The following is a 19,583-nucleotide window of genomic DNA, read 5'->3' as shown; positions in this document are numbered from 1 at the left end:
ACAAATCAAATTCAGAGTCAAACTGAACAGAATCACGAATAAACAACAGATTTAACCAGGTTGTAAAACTTCACTCAATTTATAATGCCTGCTTGAAAATATATATTTTGAAGCTGCCATAGATATTAAAAGTTATAAAGCTGTCTGCCTGCTGATAATCCAAAACACACTGGGTTGCAACAAATAGAAATCAAGCAGATCATGTACAGAGGAATCAATTTAGTTTGGCAGACTATGCTAACAAGTGGTTGATGTGGGAAAATGCAAGAGTAAGAGAATTGGGAACGTATGAAACAGTGGTTATGATGGACAGACTGTAGGGAATTACACAGGGCAGGAATCTAATGGTACTGAAAGGTAGTAACAGCAGTATAGATGGAAATCAGAGTCATGGGTTTACAGCTAATGGGAAAGAACACAGGTTGCAAAGGCTTATATAACAAGGCACTAGTTCCACTGTACAATGTGTTCTAATTATTGTACTACAATGGGGAAATTCTGGCTTTGTAAAGGATGTATAGATGGGTAATGAAAATGATCTCACAGATTAGGTATCTTGAGCTCAAGGAAACACAAAACAACTTGATACGTTGACACTGAAGTGAAAACAGTTGAAACAGAACCTTATTGGACATTGTATGATTGTATAAGCATAGATGGATCATTTGAATCCTGATAAATCATTTGACGTAAGAACAACATAAGAACATGGTATCAAATTCAGATGAGGAATACTGAATGAGAGTGATGTTTGTTTAGTGATAAATATTGACCAGTATCCCAAGAAACACCTCTACCTTTCTTTAAATTTAGCCATGGATATTTACAGCAGTACACAGCACAGAAAACGGCCCTTCGGACCATTGCACCACACCTCCTGCAGATTCCAGTAGATATAGCAATTTCAAGGAATTATATGAAGAGGCAAGGAGCTCTCCAGTTCCTGTACATTACTCCCTTAAGCATCACCACAGAGAGATTAACTAAGCATTTCTCTAATTAGTTGTTCCTAGGACCTTGCTATGCAAAGGATGGTTGTCATATTTACCTATATAATAGTGACTGCAGGTCAAAAATAACGAATTGGATGTGCACCACTTTGGAACACCCTAAGGACATCACAAGGCACTATAGAATTTGAAGTTCATTCTCTACTATAATTGAAGGTGACGTCACAGGTGGAGAAGGTGGTGAAGGCGGCATATGGCATGCTTGCCTTTATAGGACGGGGCATAGAGTATAAAAGTTGGGGTCTGATGTTGCAGATGTATAGAACGTTGGTTCGGCCGCATTTGGAATACTGCGTCCAGTTCTGGTCGCCACACTACCAGAAGGACGTGGAGGCTTTGGAGAGAGTACAGAGGAAGTTTACCAGGATGTTGCCTGGTATGGAGCGGCTTAGTTATGAGGAGAGATTGGGTAAACTGGGGTTGTTCTCCCTGGAAAGACGGAGGATGAGGGGAGACTTAATAGAGGTGTATAAAATTATCAAAGGCATAGATAGGGTGAACGGTGGGAAGCTTTTCCCCAGGTCGGTGGTGACGTTCACGAGGGGTCATAGGTTCAAGGTGAAGGGGGGGAGTTTTAACACAGATATCAGAAGGACATATTTTACACAGAGGGTGGTGGGGGCCTGGAATGCGCTGCCAGGCAAGGTGGTGGAGGCGGGGACACTGGGAACATTTAAGACTTATCTAGATAGCCATATGAACGGAGTGGGAATGGAGGGATACAAAAGAATGGTCCAGTTTGGACCAAGGAGCGGCATGGGCTTGGAGGGCCGAAGGGCCTGTTCCTGTGCTGTATTGTTCTTTGTTGTTCTAATTTCAGTTTCACGCCATAACTACATCACCTCAGGAGACCACTGGGTGCACCACAGAGAAAGAAACTTTAATAGCTACTAATAACATCCTTTGCTTTCTCCCACTGAGTTAAATATCTTTAAGCAAACACATATGCAAAATTATATTCAAGAAATATGTCACCATTTTAAATTAGTTATTTCAATATACATCTTAACAACACATAGCAACTGATACCAAACAATACATAAGTTCAATTTTGTCTTTGTGGCAATAATCGCCATCATTTTATCTAAATAATAAGTCTATGGCAAAATAATTCTGGTCGGTAGGCAATTATACCAGAACGTCATACAGTTACTCCTGTAAATACTGTGACTAATATTACCACGAGAAACTATAACAGCAAACCATTATAGAACTTCCGTACAATTATTGGCAAGATTGAATAGTCATGAAAGAACTGAAAAACTCCTACATTTTGCAAGTCATGTCACAAAAGCAAACAGGCAATTATGTCCAATAAGCCTATACGTTTTCAACGAATCTCAAGCCCACTTAATTGCCATATCCATCTTTGTGCTATTCCTACAGAAATCTAGTTGGTTCTTGTACTTTTATATTCCTCTCAATTACCTTCTGTGGTAATTTATTCTACAACTTTAAAACCTAATTTTTCATGTCTCCCTAAAATTTAAATATTTGAAGAAAAGTATGGGAATTGTCCCTAGTGTCCTGGCCATTACTTATTCCTCAATCAACATCACAAAATCAGACTACCTGGTTATTATCACATTTGTAGGAGTTTACGATGTGCAAATTGATTGCCATGTTTCCTATAATACAGGAATGATTCACTTCAAAAATTCTTCATTAGATATAATGCACTTTTGAATGCAATGTGTTCTGAAAGGCATTGCATCAGTGAAAGTCTTTTTTTTAGACCAACTTTACTGTATCCTTCATAACTGAAGTTTGTTTACATTGATAACTGTCTTCCACAAAAATTAGACAACTGGATATGCACAAAGTACTTAAAGATGTGATTCAGTCAGTGCCACTTAAACAGCACAGATTATTTGTCCATTTAATTATAGCAGTAGGCTAACAGCTTCATAAACTAATCCACGTGGCACAGTGATTAGCACTGCTGTCTCACAGCACCAGGGACCTGGGTTCGATTCCCAACTTAGGTCACTTCTGTGTGGAGTTTGCACGTTCTCCCCGCGTCTGCGTGGGTTTCCTCCGGTTTCCTTCCACAGTGCAAAGATGTGCTGGTTAGGTTTGGCCATGGATTGGCCATGCTAAATTCTCCCTCAGTATACCCAACAAGCGCCAGAGTGTGGCAACTAGGGGATTTTCACAGGTAACATCATTGCAGTGTTAATGTAAGCCTACTTGTGACATTAATAAATAAACTTTTAAAAAATACTTTTAAAACATTAAAATAATCCAAGGCAAAGCAGAATGCTTGACTGGCTCCTCATCCAATACCCAAACCATTCAATCCCTCCATGGCCAGTGCAATGTGGTTGCACTATGACCATCTACAAGATGCAACACAGCAAGACGCAATGCAGTCCATTCACAACAATGCCAGCTAAGTATCTGAATAATAAAATAGTGGTCCACAATTCAAGATAGGCAACAAAGGGTTGGCTTCAGCATGTGCAAACTGTTGTCATCAAGAAGGATAGCGTTATTGGTACGTTCTTTGCATTGTTCAGATACACAGGCAAAGGGCATTGCTTAATGAAGTACCTACAGCCTTTATATAAAGAAAGACTCTGGAGAGTAGGCAGGAAGCGCATGCGTATGTAATGCTGCATTCTGTAAACAAACCCATTGTCAAGAAAAAGATTGGTGTCTTGTTTTATAGTTCGTCATCAGGCTTGGGATCGAATTAGCAGGCAACATTTAGTTGAGGGTGACCTTTGAAACAAACAGAGGATTCCTTGCAGGGACAGGAGGCGTAGCCCGAACAAGAAATGCAATTCACTTGCTTTTAAAAAGAAAGTTCCATTTCAGCATTCTTCATTCAGTCCCACGCTAAAAGCAGGATTGATCAGGACTCACCTCAAGCTCTTTGATCTTTTCTTCTGCTATTTTCTGTTTTTCGAGGAGCTGTTTGTGAATTACAACTTTTGGCTGAAGAATAAACCTTAAAAAAAATGAGAAAACATGATGTTTTAATTTGCAGTTAGGAGAGATTTAAAAATATCAATTGACCATGAAACTTTTTTTCCATGCCTGAAAGTTGGCAAACTTCCATAATCAGAGCACAGAAGCTGGACGCAACCTTTTCCAAATATTATATAGGTGTGTGGCTGTGTGCTCCTTTAATTATTGCATTACATAAAGCTTCTATAATATATGAAATAATTTAATTTGTAGCTGTAAAAAGGGCAAGTCGGACTAACTAGAACAGACCAAACTTTATCAACATTGTTTTGGACAGACCCAACGGGAGGCAATACGTGGCACGTATGTGAAGGGGTCTGCTACTGTTTAACAATGCACCTGATCTTTTATTTTTTTGTGGGTTTTAATTAAACTCTGCAGGACATGGGAAGTACTGTCTGGAATTAAAGTCGCAACTGGATGAACTGATTAATATTGTGGGCCAAGTCACATTACCTCAAGTCACTTCTAAGATTTTATATGTACAGTATGAACACCTCAAAAAACAATAATGCCACGGAAATCCCTTCCCCAATATTTCAAAACAAAACCCTTTGAAAGTTTGATATTTTTTCATGTTTTTATCCAAAATGAGGGGTCTTGATTTTAAAAAAAATTATATACAAGACTTTACTAAAAGCATAGAAAGTAAGAGCATGAGTAAGCCCTTCAAACTTGGTCTGCCATTCAACATAATCATGGCTGATTCTCTATCTCAACACCATACTCCAACTCTCCCCATACCCCTTGATGCCTAGAAGTCTATTTCCTTCATAAATGTATTCAGAAATTTGACTTTCACAGACTTCTGTGGTAGAGAATTCCACAGGTTTACCACCCTCTGTGAAGAAATTTCTCCTCATCTCAGTCCTAAATGGTCCATATTCTGAGACTGTGACCCTCTGTTCTAGATCCTGCATACACTCTGTCCAGTCCCGTCAGAATTTTATGTTTCAATTAGATCCACTCACATTCTTCTAAATTTCAGTGAATATAGACCCAGTTGACCCAATCTCTCTTCATACCACAATCCTGCTATCCCAGGAATCAGTCTGGTGTACCTTCGCAGAACTCCCTCTATGGCAATTAGATCCTTTCTTTGCAAAGAAGACTAAAACTGCACACAATACTCCAGGTGTGGTCTCACCAAAGCCCTGTACAGCTGCAATAAGACATCCTTGCCTGTGTACTCAAGTCCTCTTGCAATGAAGGCCAACATATAATTTGCCTTCCTAACTGCTTGCTGTACCTGCATGCTTGCTTTCAGTGACTGGTATATTAGGACACCCAGGTCCCTTTGTATGTCACATTTCCCAATCCATCACCATTTAAATAATACTCTGCCATTCTGTGTCTCCATCTGAAGTGGATAATTTCACATTTATCCACGTTATGCATCTACCACGCATTTGCCCATTCACCCAACTTGTCTAAAACACCTTGAAGCCTCTTAACAGACTCCTCACCACTCACCTTCCCACCAAGTTGTGTATCATCAGCAAACTTTGAAATATTACTTTTGGTTCCCTCATCCAAATCATTGATGCATAGCGTGAAGAGCTGGGGTCCAAGCACTGATCCCTGCAGGGCACCGTTAGTTACTGCCTGTTTTGAAAAAGACCCCTTTATTCCTACTCTCTGTTTCCTGTCTGCTGACCAATTCTCAATCCATGCCAATATATTACCCCCAATCCCTTTTGATTTAGAATCCCTCTTATGTGGGACTTGGTCAAAAGCTTTCTGAAAATCCAAATACACATCTATTGGTTTACCCTTATCTATTCTATTAGTTATATCCTCAAAAAACTCCAGTAGGTTTGTCAAACATGATTTTCCTTTCATAAATCCATGTTGACTTTTGTCTAATCCCATTGATATTTGGAAAATAGATTCTACAATGGAAAGAGCAGAAATATAAAAGTGTAAAATCAAACTTTAGAAGGTTTCCATCATATTCTTACCACCTTTAATTGTTTTATTATATATCATAACAATTACTGATATTCCAGATGCCAAACTATATTTCTAAACACTTTACAGGCAAATAAATTTATTATGCTAATTGTCCTCAATGGAAAAAGGATATTAGTTACACAGCAAGGAATTTTGATTAAATGTATAAAAATGCAACACAATAAGGTGAAGTAAAATAACACACCACAAACTATATGATTATATTACTTCAAAAAGTTGCATGTTTTCATGTTTTATTGCACAGTCTGACACTATGGAATTACACTTTTTTATGGAGGTTTGAACCTTTTTACTTAAGTACTGATTTTGCCCCTAATTCCTTATTTTTCTCACATGTGGCAAATGTGCAATTTGATGGGTTTCCTCGTCCTCTAGTTCTGAGTGCAATTCTTCAATTGTGGACAATAAGTAATGATCTATTTGACTATGTGGGACATCATTGTCAAGCTTGATCCTGTCCTAAAACACGTGGGTTTTTTTAAACTGAATATCACAGGGTAGCAATCATGAGTGAAAAGCTGCCTCAACTTTCCTCTCCTTAACTCACAGACAATGAGACCAGCCAGCCCAAGTCAGCTAATTCACCCCTCCTCAGTGATTGATCCTGGAATATTGTTGGTCTGTATGGCTTAGCGTCACTTCAGAAAGTCCACCTCGTAAAATCACACAGACATATATGACAAGACCAAATGCAGACCTTATGTAAGCTGGTTTTGCAGTTGACTCTGAACAAAATATTAAATTCTAATTTAGGTTTGGACACAGCACAAAAATGTTACAGCGGCTATTGGATGTCCTCCAAAACACTATAAAAGAAAAACAGAATGTTTAAACTTTTTAAGCTGTACTTCAATAAATCATGGAGGATGATTTTAAAATATATGCTTAAAACACAATAAATCATTAATTCATTGCATGCAAATGTATTTTGAATAAAAAGGATGGGTTGCATAAAAGGATTGTATTACAAATACAAACATTTCACCAAGTAACACTGTAACAAAATATGACCATCATGCAAGATGAGTCAGTGATTTAGAATCTACTGGCACACTTCCAGAAATAAGTATACCGTTATTTTTGAGTAATGTTCATTTATCACACACTCTGTAACATATTGACTTTAGGAATTATTTTTCAACCCTGGATCCAATTTGCTTTGCTGTAGTACTAAGTATACAGAGCCAGGAATGCTGCTATGTGCACAAGAATAGGGTTTGTTTTTGTTTACCATCCACTTCTACCTATTTATAGCATATTCTCAAAGGACATGAATACCACATAATATAGTGCAAGTCCTTCACATTACTTGTGCATCCACATAGGTCACATCCACTAGTGCTGTACTCTTCACTATTGATTTTACTTATCTTTCATTGAGTCAATGGCAATTGGTTGCTCATTCATCTGTGTCCCCTCCCAAACAAGGCAGCTAGATCCTCCCACCATCCCCCCACCTCAAGAATCTAACAACCTCAAATATCGTCAGACTTTGGACTCCTACTTGTCCAAAATCATGTTCTGAATTCTGCTAAACCGTGGGACCCTCAAACCCAGGCTAACCTCACCCTAACCCTGGAACCTCACATGTGGATATAAGAAAGGTCAGCGACCTGAAACATTAACTCTATTTCTCTCTCCGCCAACACTACCTGACCTGCTGAGTATTTCCAGCATTTTCTACCTTTCATTTTAGTCCCAGTATAAAGGCCTGGGGAACCCTGGAGAACATTCTTCTCTATCAGAGAAGTATTGTCCAGCATTCCTATTCCTTAGTAAATTAGTCCTTTTAATCTCATGTGCTTCCAATTTCCAAATAAGTCTGTTATGACATACTTCATCCAATGTTTTTTAAAAGATTTATATGTACTATCTTCATCAAGTCACTTCGTAATTCAAAGAATTCAATCAAGACAGTCAGACGTTGTTACTATCCTGTTAGGGACCGTTAACATTTAAAGAGAGTTCCAAACACCCAATAATAACAGAACTATGCAGAAGATATACATTTTTTAAACAAAAATAAACTTTATTGTATATAAACAAAGCAAACACTGTTAACCTAACACTATAGTTTATGAAGGTTTATACTATAAACACAGTTCTACTTTTTAATTCCCCAAGAGTTCTTTTACCTTATGAAATCTTGAAGGTTCATTCACTTCAATAGGGTCCAACCCAAAGGTATGTCACAGCCCTCCAGAAGTCACTTCATTTCTACTCAGTGTTCCAGTTATTCTCTTCGTTATAGTTCATGGGGATCCTTCCTTTAGCCTTTTGCTAAGTGATCCTCCAACTTTTATTTGATGCCCACAAAGGTGGATGGCTCAGCTCCATGTTCGGGTTTCTAGCAGATATCCAATTGCCTTCTCGTAGCACCCATAAGATGCAGGAGCAGAAGTAGGTCATTCGGCCCATCGAGTCTGCTTTGCCGTTCAATGAGATCATGACTGATCTGAAATGATAATCCTCAAATCCACTTTCCTGCCTTATCCCCATAACCCTTGATTCCTTCACTGATTAAAAGACTGTCTATCTCAGCTTTGAACATACCTAATGACCCAGCTCTCTACAGCAAAGCATTCCACAGATTCACTACCCTCTGAAAAAATAAAATCCTCATCTCTGTCTTAAATAAATGACCGCTTACTCTGAGATTATACCCTCTGATCCCAGACTCTACAAGGGAAAGCAACCTCTCAGCGCCATATCAAGCCCCCTGAGAATCCTATATGCCTCAATAAGGTGGCCTCTCATTCTTCTAAACTCCAATGTCCCTACTCAACCGCTTCTCATAAGAAAATCCCTCCATACCTGGGATCAACCTAATGAACGTTCTCTGGACTGCCTCTGATGCCAGCAAATCTTTCCTTAGTAAAGGGGACCAAAACTGTTCACAGTATCCAGGTTTGGTGTAATTAGTGCCTTCTTCAGCTTTAGCAAGACTTTCCTGTTCCAAGCCAACTCTGCTGATTGCTTGCTGTCACAAGGTTCCGTGAGGTACACTGTAGATTCCTTCCTCTGGCTGCAAGATCCAAACTGAGATTCAGCCACACCCGCAATCCATGAAGAGAACAATAAAGTTAAAATTTTCACTTTACTACAATACATTTTCTTTGGTTTTCTCCATCTAATGATTTGTACCCTACACAAGAACAAGACTATAACTGCCCCATTATGTTCCCAAACGCAACTGCTTGCAACTTCTGCCAGAAACCAAGCACAGATAAATTCAATTAAAGAACCGTCTAACCCCATAGCCTGTCTCTACGACAAAGTGGCATGTTTTGGGATAGTCTTAAAAAGTAAGCGCAAACAAATTAATTTACCCTCAACAAAACTCTCTCAATTCTGTAACCCATTTGAAAAGTTTATATTGCTAATGGAGTTTTACAATCCTTTCTCCAAATGCCCTGGCTCATTTACAAGCTTAAAGATGGGTCATTCATTGGTCAAGTTTTCTCACTATCATTTCTGACGTCGCAAGACAAACATAGGCTATCTTTTAAGTGTATTCAAACCAGATTGTTTGAGTTGCATTTATGGTTTCTCAACCAGATTCACCCATTTTCTATAGTTAAAACTTTAATTTCTAAAACTAAGAGTTATATTCTAAAACATATGAATAATGAACTAGATTTCTGCAACAATGTGATATGTCTTTCAGAAATCTGTGCTGGCTGTCCCTTATTCATCCATGCTGGCAAGAGGATTTCCATCCTCTTGCCAGCCATTCACTCAGACCGAAGCACATATGTGAATGCTTAGTATTCTATTTGGTGCTTAGCTGAATTTTAAACTATATCCTAACCATCAGCAACACCACCTATTTCCACCTAAGCAACACAATACCCCTCTGCCACTGAAAACCTTATCCATGCTTTGCCAGATCTGAACTTGCTTATGGCCTCTCAATCTCCACAAGCTCCCATATTTACTTGTTCTGCACTCAGCCATCAGGGACCTTCACTGGCCTCTATCCCACAACACATAGAATGAATCATTTGAATCCAATCAAATTTCTTTATGGTCTTGCTGCACTTTGTCTCTACAATACTTTTTCTGTAATCAGTTTGTTAAAATATAACTCCCTCCTTCCACCTCAACAGTGGTGAATCTTTGGTGGCATTGACTTAACTTCCCATAGCCTTCTCTTCAAGTTTACCTTTCTCTGCTGCTTTAAAAATCTTCTGATAAACCCATAGTTTTGGACAACGTTTAATGTTCTCTCCCTCAATGTCTTGCATTCCTTTCCCTGTCAAATTCAATTTGTGAAGCACTTAAGGGATTTTATGTTGTTATAGGTGCTATATAAATGTCAGCTTTTGACTGAATTTGCTATTCAGGGAATACACTTGAATAAATTGAACACTTTCTCAATACAATATCCCTCTAATTGTTGGTGCAATCATGCACACATTTACATTTGACAGTTTGTTAACAGAATGTTAGTTAAACAATGTACTGATGTTATGATAGAGAACATGGAAACTGACATTTGTTGCCTCGGTAAAGTTGTCAGCAGAGAGTCACATCTCCCACGGTATAATGGTATTGGAAAGTGTCTGGTGTAGTCAGCAGCTTTTGTGTCAATCAGCAACAGTGCGATCCCCATGGAACTTGTTTCCTCTTGAAGTTTAGTGATTCCCCATGGGGTAGGCAACACATTGCTATTACTCCAGAGGAACTAGTCTGCTGGAGGAAGGGAGTCTTCCAGTGGAATGAATCTGTTGATCCTCTGCTTCAGTCATGTAGTCCTGTACTCTTAGGAAACTGCCAGCTATTTCCAGGTAAAAAGATAAGTGTGGATGATGACCTCTCCTCTTGGAAAGTGCATTGCTCCAAGTATATCTGCTTCAATCAACCCATGCTAGAAAGCTCAAAGAGAAGGCTGAGAGGGAATAGCAACCAAATGACGTAGAGACCTGTCTCCCTCGGACAAATTTGCCACAAGTACTAGCATTTGAGAAAACAACAGCAAAGACCAAACATTCACCGCAAAGTATCCTAACTTTTTTCTTTACACAAACTCACAATGGAAAATAAATACAAATTAAATGTTTGCATTTGACCTTAAGTTTGTTATTAGATCATTTCTTCCGTGAACTAGCAGAGATGTTTCCTCTATGCCAGAGGTACACATACCAGTGTTTGGGAATCCTGTGCTGCACAGCAGCAACTGATTGTGAAACATTCAAATTGTGGGATGAAAAAAATAACCAGTGATTTAAGTTAACAGCAAGTATTCTATTAAAGTGTTTTGGAAAATGGAAGGGGAGCGGGGGGGGGGGGGCGGGGGGGGGGGGGGGTGAAATTAAAGCAACTTCATTCCATTCAAAAATGGGAGGATTAAAAAAATCAGTCATGCTTAACAAAAATCAAATTTCTCTCCTTATGTTGTGTCCTAAAGATTAGGATAGCACAGATTAACACCAAGAAAAAGGACTAATCAAAATGTCAAATTCTCCTTCTTACCAACAAAAGCACAAAATACAAAACAATCTTTCAGGGATCCCACAGTAGCATCAACAAATGGTTAACATGCATGTTAACTACACTGTGTATAAATGATAGAAAAGAAAACACTTCCAAAAACATAAGGCGGGGTCATTATAGCTGTATAAATGATAACATTTTTTTTCTAAGTTGTGCACTTCCAGCTTGAATCTAAAGGGTCCAGACAATTCTTTTCAATCATGCACCAGTCCGATAATGCTTCTGAAGTATCTTAAAACTGCAGAACTCCCATTTATATATTAATACCTGGAATTATCAGTCGAGTTCATGAAAAATAACAGTATGCAATGGGGATATGCAAGACTTTACATACTAAAACATGTGGCTTATTCTGGCCACAAGCAATGATGCAGAATTCCACTGTTGCAGAGTTGTGAGCATTCTTTACTTAATGCAAAACACAACTTTCAGAAGGTGACCAGGACCTCTTAAGACCAGAAACTTAACTTTGTATGAATTGTGAATCTGATGCAGCTTTCCTCACAATTTGACAATCTGTCTTTTTATCATTTGATTATATTAGAAGCAATACAGAATGCATGAATGAACCAAATATTCCAGACTGCAATTATAAATTGTTTATTACAAAAAAGGAATTTACGTAACAGATTAAATGAGCAATAGTTATGATTGGCACCTTGGACTCATTTTATGTTATGGAAGTCATAGTGAGATTCTTATTCCCTTTACACAAATGCAAGCCTTCACATTCATAGAGTTATGACTTGTCAGTGACCTGAAAATGTGCATTAAACTGAAGAACTAGCCACCAGCTTCCTCGATTTATCACAGCTGAAAGAGACCTCAAAGACAGCTTTACAGACACAAGGAAACATATAGTGAGCATGAAACTATTAATTGAATGGTTCACACATCATTGAGGCATTACATACCTAATAAATTATTTGACAATTTATAAACAAAAATATGAGCAGAAAGTGGTGGAGCACCTCTGGAGAGAGAAGATAGGCGTTCTAACAAAGGCCATCAGCATGAAACTTTAACAGAATTCCTTGCTTCCATTGATGCTGTCTGATCTGCTTTGGACAAAGTCATATTGGACTCAAAACATTAAATATGTTTCTTTCTACACAGATTTTGCCTTTTTCCAGCACTTTGCTTTATTTCGGATCTCCAACATTTTCAGTATTTCCCTTTTATTTTACTGCCTGATCTGCTGAGCATTTCCAACATGTTGTGTTTTCTTTGGCTTGTCAGCATTTGCAGTATCCTGATTTTTAAATTATAAACAGATGAATTGTGAGAAAGACAATCACCATCTGACTAATTTGAAAATCAGAACACCTCGCTTGTGTCCTCCAGAGTTTAATGTTTCGATGGTACAATCAATTGTAATTGTCTCTAAGCAGTCATTCTCTACAATCTGGTAGACTAAAACCTATCGTAGCATGGCTGCCTTTGAAACTTGATCAGCTCATAATGGGTCAATTAGAAGTCCACATGCAGGAGAGAATCATTGTTGACTCAGACAGGGCAATATTTTGGCACCAAAGTCACCCTTAGTGTCCCTGAATTAGGAATGCAAGTCTCTCCCCCCAGGGACACTGAAGATCATTATGGTACCATACCACTTTACTGTCTGAAAATAACTCAATCAACACAGACAAGTTATCAAGCATGAGATCTTTCTGGTCTCTATAACTTGGTACCAAACGCACAAACTATTTACTTACTGGACTATCTGAAGAATGTTCAAGCTATTTGTTTTCCCACTATTTTAATGAGCACAAATGAAAAGTTTACTTTTGCACCTTCAACTGAATTTCATATGCACCACTCAGTTGACACACAAGATGTTTTTCAGATTCACTGATATCTGAAACACCGGGTGCTTCTGTTGGTCTTTCAATTTACAAAACACCACCAACAGCAAAAGAATAGGTGATAAATAAATACAGCTATTATTAAAAATGATGCCACCAAAAGTTGCTAAAAGGTTGCATTATTTTGTTGCACCATTTAATTTACAATTCATCATAATTTGATTTACATAACATGCATTTCACTGCTCATGGTAGATTTATCAAATGTCTGCCAACTTTTTGTAAAATATTATAATGATCGTTGGTTGTGAACACCACCACCACCACCTAATAAATTACTTTTCAAATCCTGTCTGTCCTGTTGCTGTCTACCCTTCCAATCCTTGAATATAGCCATGGTATGTTCATACAGATTAATGCAATGAAGCATCATTTTCTTACTATAGCTACAATGATGTAATCATCTCTCTGAATAGAATATTCTCAATTGGAGTGCAGCCAATGAAGATGACAAGTACATCAACTTCATATTATGTTTCGTAACATTTGTTGCAACTCTATATCCCGCTACATGTTCTGCAGCCTTCATTAACTCCCTATCTTATTTGCTACATTTTTTTTCTACCCACACGTCTGCTTCTACTTTCAATCAATCACGAGTGGGGCATCTCCAGAGAAACCATCAATTGGAGAGATAAACCCATAAGGTAGGATGGCACATATGCACTCTTTCTTCCTCCCAGTTTCTATCCTGCATAAACTAACTTAACGTCCGACTAAAAAGTTCCACTTCAAAAAGGATGATGTTTCAATCTGGACTGGTATAAGAAATGCAACCATTACCACGAGCAGCCACAAAAGAAAAAAAGTCTTGCATTTATTTAGCACTTTTCACAACCACCAGACATTTCAAAGTACTTTACAGTCATTGAAATACTTTTTGAAGCGTAGTCATGCAGTGAAAAAAATGGCTTCTTCAGCTTATATAAATCATGAAAAAGGCAAAATACTATAAGAATCCAACACACAAGCATCTAAGTGGCCCTGTAATGGTTGCCCTGTTTGGGGAGTGCAAAATATGTTATTTCATTTTTCAGCACAATTTTGAATTGTGCAACTTGTACCACCATTCAATGTTCAAAAAGATATTACACTATAAGCAGAATTTACAGAAGTTAGTCCTTCACATTAAATTAAAAGGTATTCAAAATATTGGGGGGGGCGATTCTCCCATCCTGCTGCGCTGCTTTTGCAGCGCAGTGGGTCAGGAGACTCGAGCGGAGGCCGTTTCGCGAGTTACCTGCTGGGCACCACGGCCTCCACAAGTCTCCGGCAGCGGGATTTCTAGTGGCGTCAGCTCCCCGCCAGAAATCGACGTGGAGCTGCATAAATTATGATAATGTTCATTACCATACAATCTTAATATCATTAGCGGGCCTGGGACTGAAATCTCCAGGCCCACTAGCCTCTCCCCCTCTGCCAGGAGTAGTTAACTCCAGAGGGGTTTAGCATAGCTCCCCACTTGCGGGGAGCTGGTGGCCCGACCCCACTGGAGTGAAGGGGGGCAATCAAGGCCTCCCAAAGGGTCGGGCACTGGGGGATGCCCCCTGGGCAGTGCCAGCTTGACAGTGCCAACCTGGGCCCCTTGACACTGCCCAAGGGGCAAAGTGCTAATGTCCACTGGGCATTGGGCAGTGCAAAGGGGGCCTAATGGGGGCAGGGCCTCTAGAGGGTGATCGGTGGGGAGGGTGAGTCCCACTGCCACGCTGCACTTGCTAGTGACAGAGGGAGGGAGGACAGCGATCGGGGCTGGCCATCAGGGTGGGAGTGTCTCAGCCTGCTGTGGCAGTCAAGGTTGTGGGGGGGGGGGGGGGAGGGGGGGTCGAGGCTGTGGGGGTCGGGGCTACCAGTGGGTGGGGGATCAAGAGATCGGGGCTGCAGAGAGATTGAGGCAGGCCAGGGGTGAACAGGTCGTGGGGGGCTCGCACAGCCGATGATGCGGGGGTCGTGGGGCTGGCCAGCAATCGGGAGGCTGGCAATGCAGGCTACTGCGCATGTGTCGATCTTGGCATTGACAGGTCGGCGCAGTGGCCCACTCAGAGCTGTGCTGCCGGCCTCTTCAGCAGGAACACGCCCTGCCCACTGATTCTTGGACTGATTTATGCCAGTGCACTCTGCAATGCACAGAACGTGGGGGATTCATTTTGAAACTTCTCCTGAAAAACTCCAGTTTTTATGTGAATGCGACACTTAGAATTTTTTTTAGAAGAATCCCCCCCGTCTCTGAAGTTTAATGAAACATTTTCAGTTGACAATTATCAAAAAGACGGGGCAGGCATTGGCAGAGGATATTTCCTCCTCAGTCAGATGGCTTTAACCTTAAACAGCTTGCGGCTCAAAACATTTATAGAAGTCAGTTTTTCCTGAGAACAGTTATTTCTTTATTCATGTTACGTTTCAATGTTCATTATTTATTTATACACACAATGTCACATCCTTACTTCCAGCATGTTCGTTCTTTAAACAGGAACTAAGTAATGAGAGGAAGCCTCCTACCAATTCTATTTAAATGTAGACGATATTTTACATTTCCATTGTTTGTGTACTAAAAGGTATGCAAATAATCTGTAGCGGATATAAAATAAAATGTATCTGCCCTGGGATATATTGGAAAACAAAGAAAATAGCTATTATTGCCTTGTTCCTTATAATCCTCAATTGAATTTAATGTCTGGAACTGGAATCCACTTCCTCAAGCTGATAAACACTTAAAAAATACCAGGCAGGATATATGCAAACAATACCAATCAAAAGGATCAATTAAGAGTTTACGATCACATTTTAGCATTTTGATCAACATGTTTTGAGCTTGTAGCCCAAAGCATTAGAATTCTTTTGTCCTCATTAAGGTGAGGGATGCAAATGATAAGAATTGGGACAGTTTAAGCATTGTAAATCCAGTGTCTATTTCAAACATTCAACCATCTAAGATACAGGGCCTGATTTTACCAAAACTTTGCGCCCGTTTTCGGGAACGAAATCGCGGTAAAGTTGGGCGTCGGGCCTTTAACGCGATCTGCACCCGAATCTGAGCAGATCGCGCCTTTACCGACACCCGATTCTGGCGCAGGTCCGGCACGCGCCCGAATCGGGCGGCCGACGATTTAAATGCATTTGCATGCATTTAAATCGACTTAATGAACTCTACCGCCAAATCCCACTTTACCACCCAACTCTACCGCCAAATCCCACTTTACCGTCTTCTGGCCCGATCCGCGTCCGTGCTGTTACCCACCTGCAAAATAAAAGTCTGAAGTCTGAACTCGCCGCTGCAGCCTCCGAAGAGCGGGGTCAGAGACTGCAACGGCTTTCTGCTTTTTTTTTCGCGCCCGGGCGCGCTGTCAGATTTTTTTCGAACTGCGCATGCGCAGTTCAGAGCTCCGATCGATCCACCAGCGCTAAGCCACGCCCACAGCGTGGATCGGGCCGGAGCCGGCAAAACGCGTATGGGTGCGCTGCAAAAAGGATTCCAGGCGCGGATCTATTTGACGCCCAGATCCGGCTCTCAAAATGGTAAAACTCCCCCCACAGAATATCTAGATGCAGAGCTTCCTCTACAATTCCCCAAAATTGGGCATCAGCTCCAAGCTCAGAAAAAAACCATCCTATCCTAACATCCTATATTCCCATCCCCACACCTGTCAACAACATTGGCATCGCTCAGCATCAACGTATAGGCGATTTTGTCATTTGGGTCCAGACCTACATTGTGTAAAAACCCAAAAACTGATTTCACCCAGCTGTTCTTACAAGCATCAGATAGAGGAAACATTCATATCCTCAATCTCAATATGATCCCAGATTTATATTGACGGAATGGTCCAGCACACCCTAAGTTCCAAATTTTTATCATTCATATGATGCAAGGGTCACTGCATGGCCAGCATTTGTTGCCCATCCTCAATTGACCTTGATCTGAATAGCTTGAAAATGCATTTCAGAGGGTAGATAGGAGTCAACCACATTGCTATAAGTCTGGAGTCTGGGCGGCACGCTAGCACAGTGGTTAGCACTGCTGCTTCACAGCTCTAGGGACCTGGGTTCAATTCCCGGCTTGGGTCACTGTCTGTGTGGAGTTTGCACGTTCTCCCTGTGTCTGCGTGGGTTTCCTCCGGGTGCTCCGGTTTCCTCCCACAGTCCAAAGATGTGCGGGTTAGGTTGATTGGGCATGCAAAAAAATTGCCCCTTAGTGTCCTGAGATGCGTAGGTTAGAGGGATTAGTGGGTAAAATATGTAGGGATATGGGGCTAGGGCCTAGGTGGGATTGTGGTCGGTGCAGACTCGATGGGCCGAATGGCCTCTTTCTGTACTGTAGGGTTTCTATGATTTCTATGGAATCACACGTAGATAAGATCATAGGAGCAGGAGTAGGCAATTCAGCCCCTTGAGCCTGCTCCGTCATTCAGTACAATCATGGCTCACCCTCAACTCCACTTTCCTGCCCGTTCTCCACAATCCTTCAACCCATTAATAATTAAAAATATGTCTAAGTCCTCCTTAAATTTACTCAATGTCCCGGCATCCACCGCACTCTGGGGTAATGAATTCCATGGTTCACGACATTTTGGGACAAACAGTTTCTCTTCACCTCTTTAAATCTGCTACGCTTTATCCTAATAATATGATTGCCTCACAAGAGGAAGCATCTGCTCTACGTCCACTTTGTCAATTCCTTTTATCATCTTATACACCTGAATTAGATCTTTTCTCATTCTTTTAAACTCTAGAGAGTATTAGCCTAAACTGCTCTATCTCTCTTCATTAGACAAATCCCTCATCTCTGGAATCAATCTAGTGAACCTCCTCTGAACATGTAATGCTACCATATCCTTCCTCAAATAAGGGGATCAAAACTGTACATAGTACTCCTGGTGCAGTCTCCCAATGCCTTGTATAGTTGCAGTAACACTTCCTTACTTTTATACTCTATTCCTTTAGCTATAAACGCCAAAATTCCATTTGCTTTTCTTATTATCTGCTATACTTGCATACTAGTTTTCTGCGATTCATGCACGAGGACACCCAGATCCCCCTGCACCGAAGCACCCCAGAATCTCTCTCTATTTAGATAATAAAGTGCCTTTCCATTTTTCCGACCAAAATGGATAACCTCACACTTATCCACTCCATCTGCCCCATTTTGGCCCACTCATCTAACCTATCTGTATCCATTTGTAAATTCCTTATTTCATTATCACAACTTGCTATCCCACCTATTTTAGTGTCATCAAAGGATAGCAGATTTCCTTCCTCAAAAAGACATAAGATAACAAGATGGGTTTTTACAATGGTTTCGTGGTCACCATTAGACTAGCTTTCAATTCCAGATTTTTTTATTAATTGAATGTAAAATCTGCCTGCTGGCATGGTGGGATTTGAACCCATGTCCCCAGAGAATTAGCCTGAGCCTCTGGATTACAATTCCATTGACATTGTTACTACAACACAGGCTCCTCGTGGGATGCCTGATTGAATTTTTTTCCCCGGAATGGACATGTGCAGCTTTTCCAAATGGTTTCAAAGGCAAACATCCATCTCTGCTTCAATATTGCGAGCTGTTCACACAAACATTTCTCTCTCATCCTTCAAGTCATGGGGTTCGCTGGCCTCCCCATGACTTGAAAATGGGATGTCCCCTTGATTCCACCCCATACCTGCCTGGAAACCTGGAGCGGGGGTGCGCTGCTGGTGGGACCAGAAGATCCAGCTAGTGTGAACAGCCAAAGAGTTCTAAGCAAAGTTTCCTTTATATTAGCCACAAAGCTAAATTTTAATACCACTTCTAATTGGAACAACTGGTATAAGCACGACACATTATGCACAATTGGGAATCAATCTGTCCCTGTTAGCCATAATATACATCAACAGAGAAAAAAGTATGAACTTGAGATAATTAATAGATACAGTCCTGTACATTCCAAAACAACACACTCCAGCAGATTCTAAAACAGTACTAAATCTCAGGGTTGAGTTGATATTATTTCAACAGCTTGAAGTATTTATACCAGCGAAATACTATCCCTTCGGTCACCCACAGGACCCAACCCCATCAGGGCAGAACCTCATCCAAGTGGTCATATTTCATTTTTGAGCTCAGGGCTTACATACTAGTAATTCAATGGCATTAGACATCACAGACAAGCTCACTCTCATTTTAAATTGACATATAAACACACACTTTACAGCAGTTAGGAACTGGAAAGCACGGTAGTATTTTTGTTCCCTTTACATCCAACCCCACCCATCACCAACATTTCTAGTCAAA

General features: G+C 40.3%; 1 protein-coding gene across 2 annotated transcripts in view; it reads right to left on the bottom strand.

Annotated features, from left to right (window-relative positions):
* Positions 1-19,583, bottom strand: part of pfdn1 (prefoldin subunit 1) — an 88,670-nt gene that overhangs the window by 56,944 nt on the left and 12,143 nt on the right. For both annotated transcript variants that reach the window (XM_078231011.1, XM_078231013.1), the window contains exon 3: positions 3,879-3,963. In XM_078231011.1, coding sequence (XP_078087137.1) covers positions 3,879-3,963 — 85 coding nt within the window. The remainder of the gene's footprint in view (positions 1-3,878; positions 3,964-19,583) is intronic.

Source organism: Mustelus asterias, chromosome 16 (genome assembly GCF_964213995.1).
Source record: "Mustelus asterias chromosome 16, sMusAst1.hap1.1, whole genome shotgun sequence".
Classification (NCBI taxonomy): Eukaryota; Metazoa; Chordata; class Chondrichthyes; order Carcharhiniformes; family Triakidae; genus Mustelus; species Mustelus asterias.
Note: the sequence above shows the minus strand (reverse complement) of the source record. Positions and strands in the feature narration are given on the sequence as shown.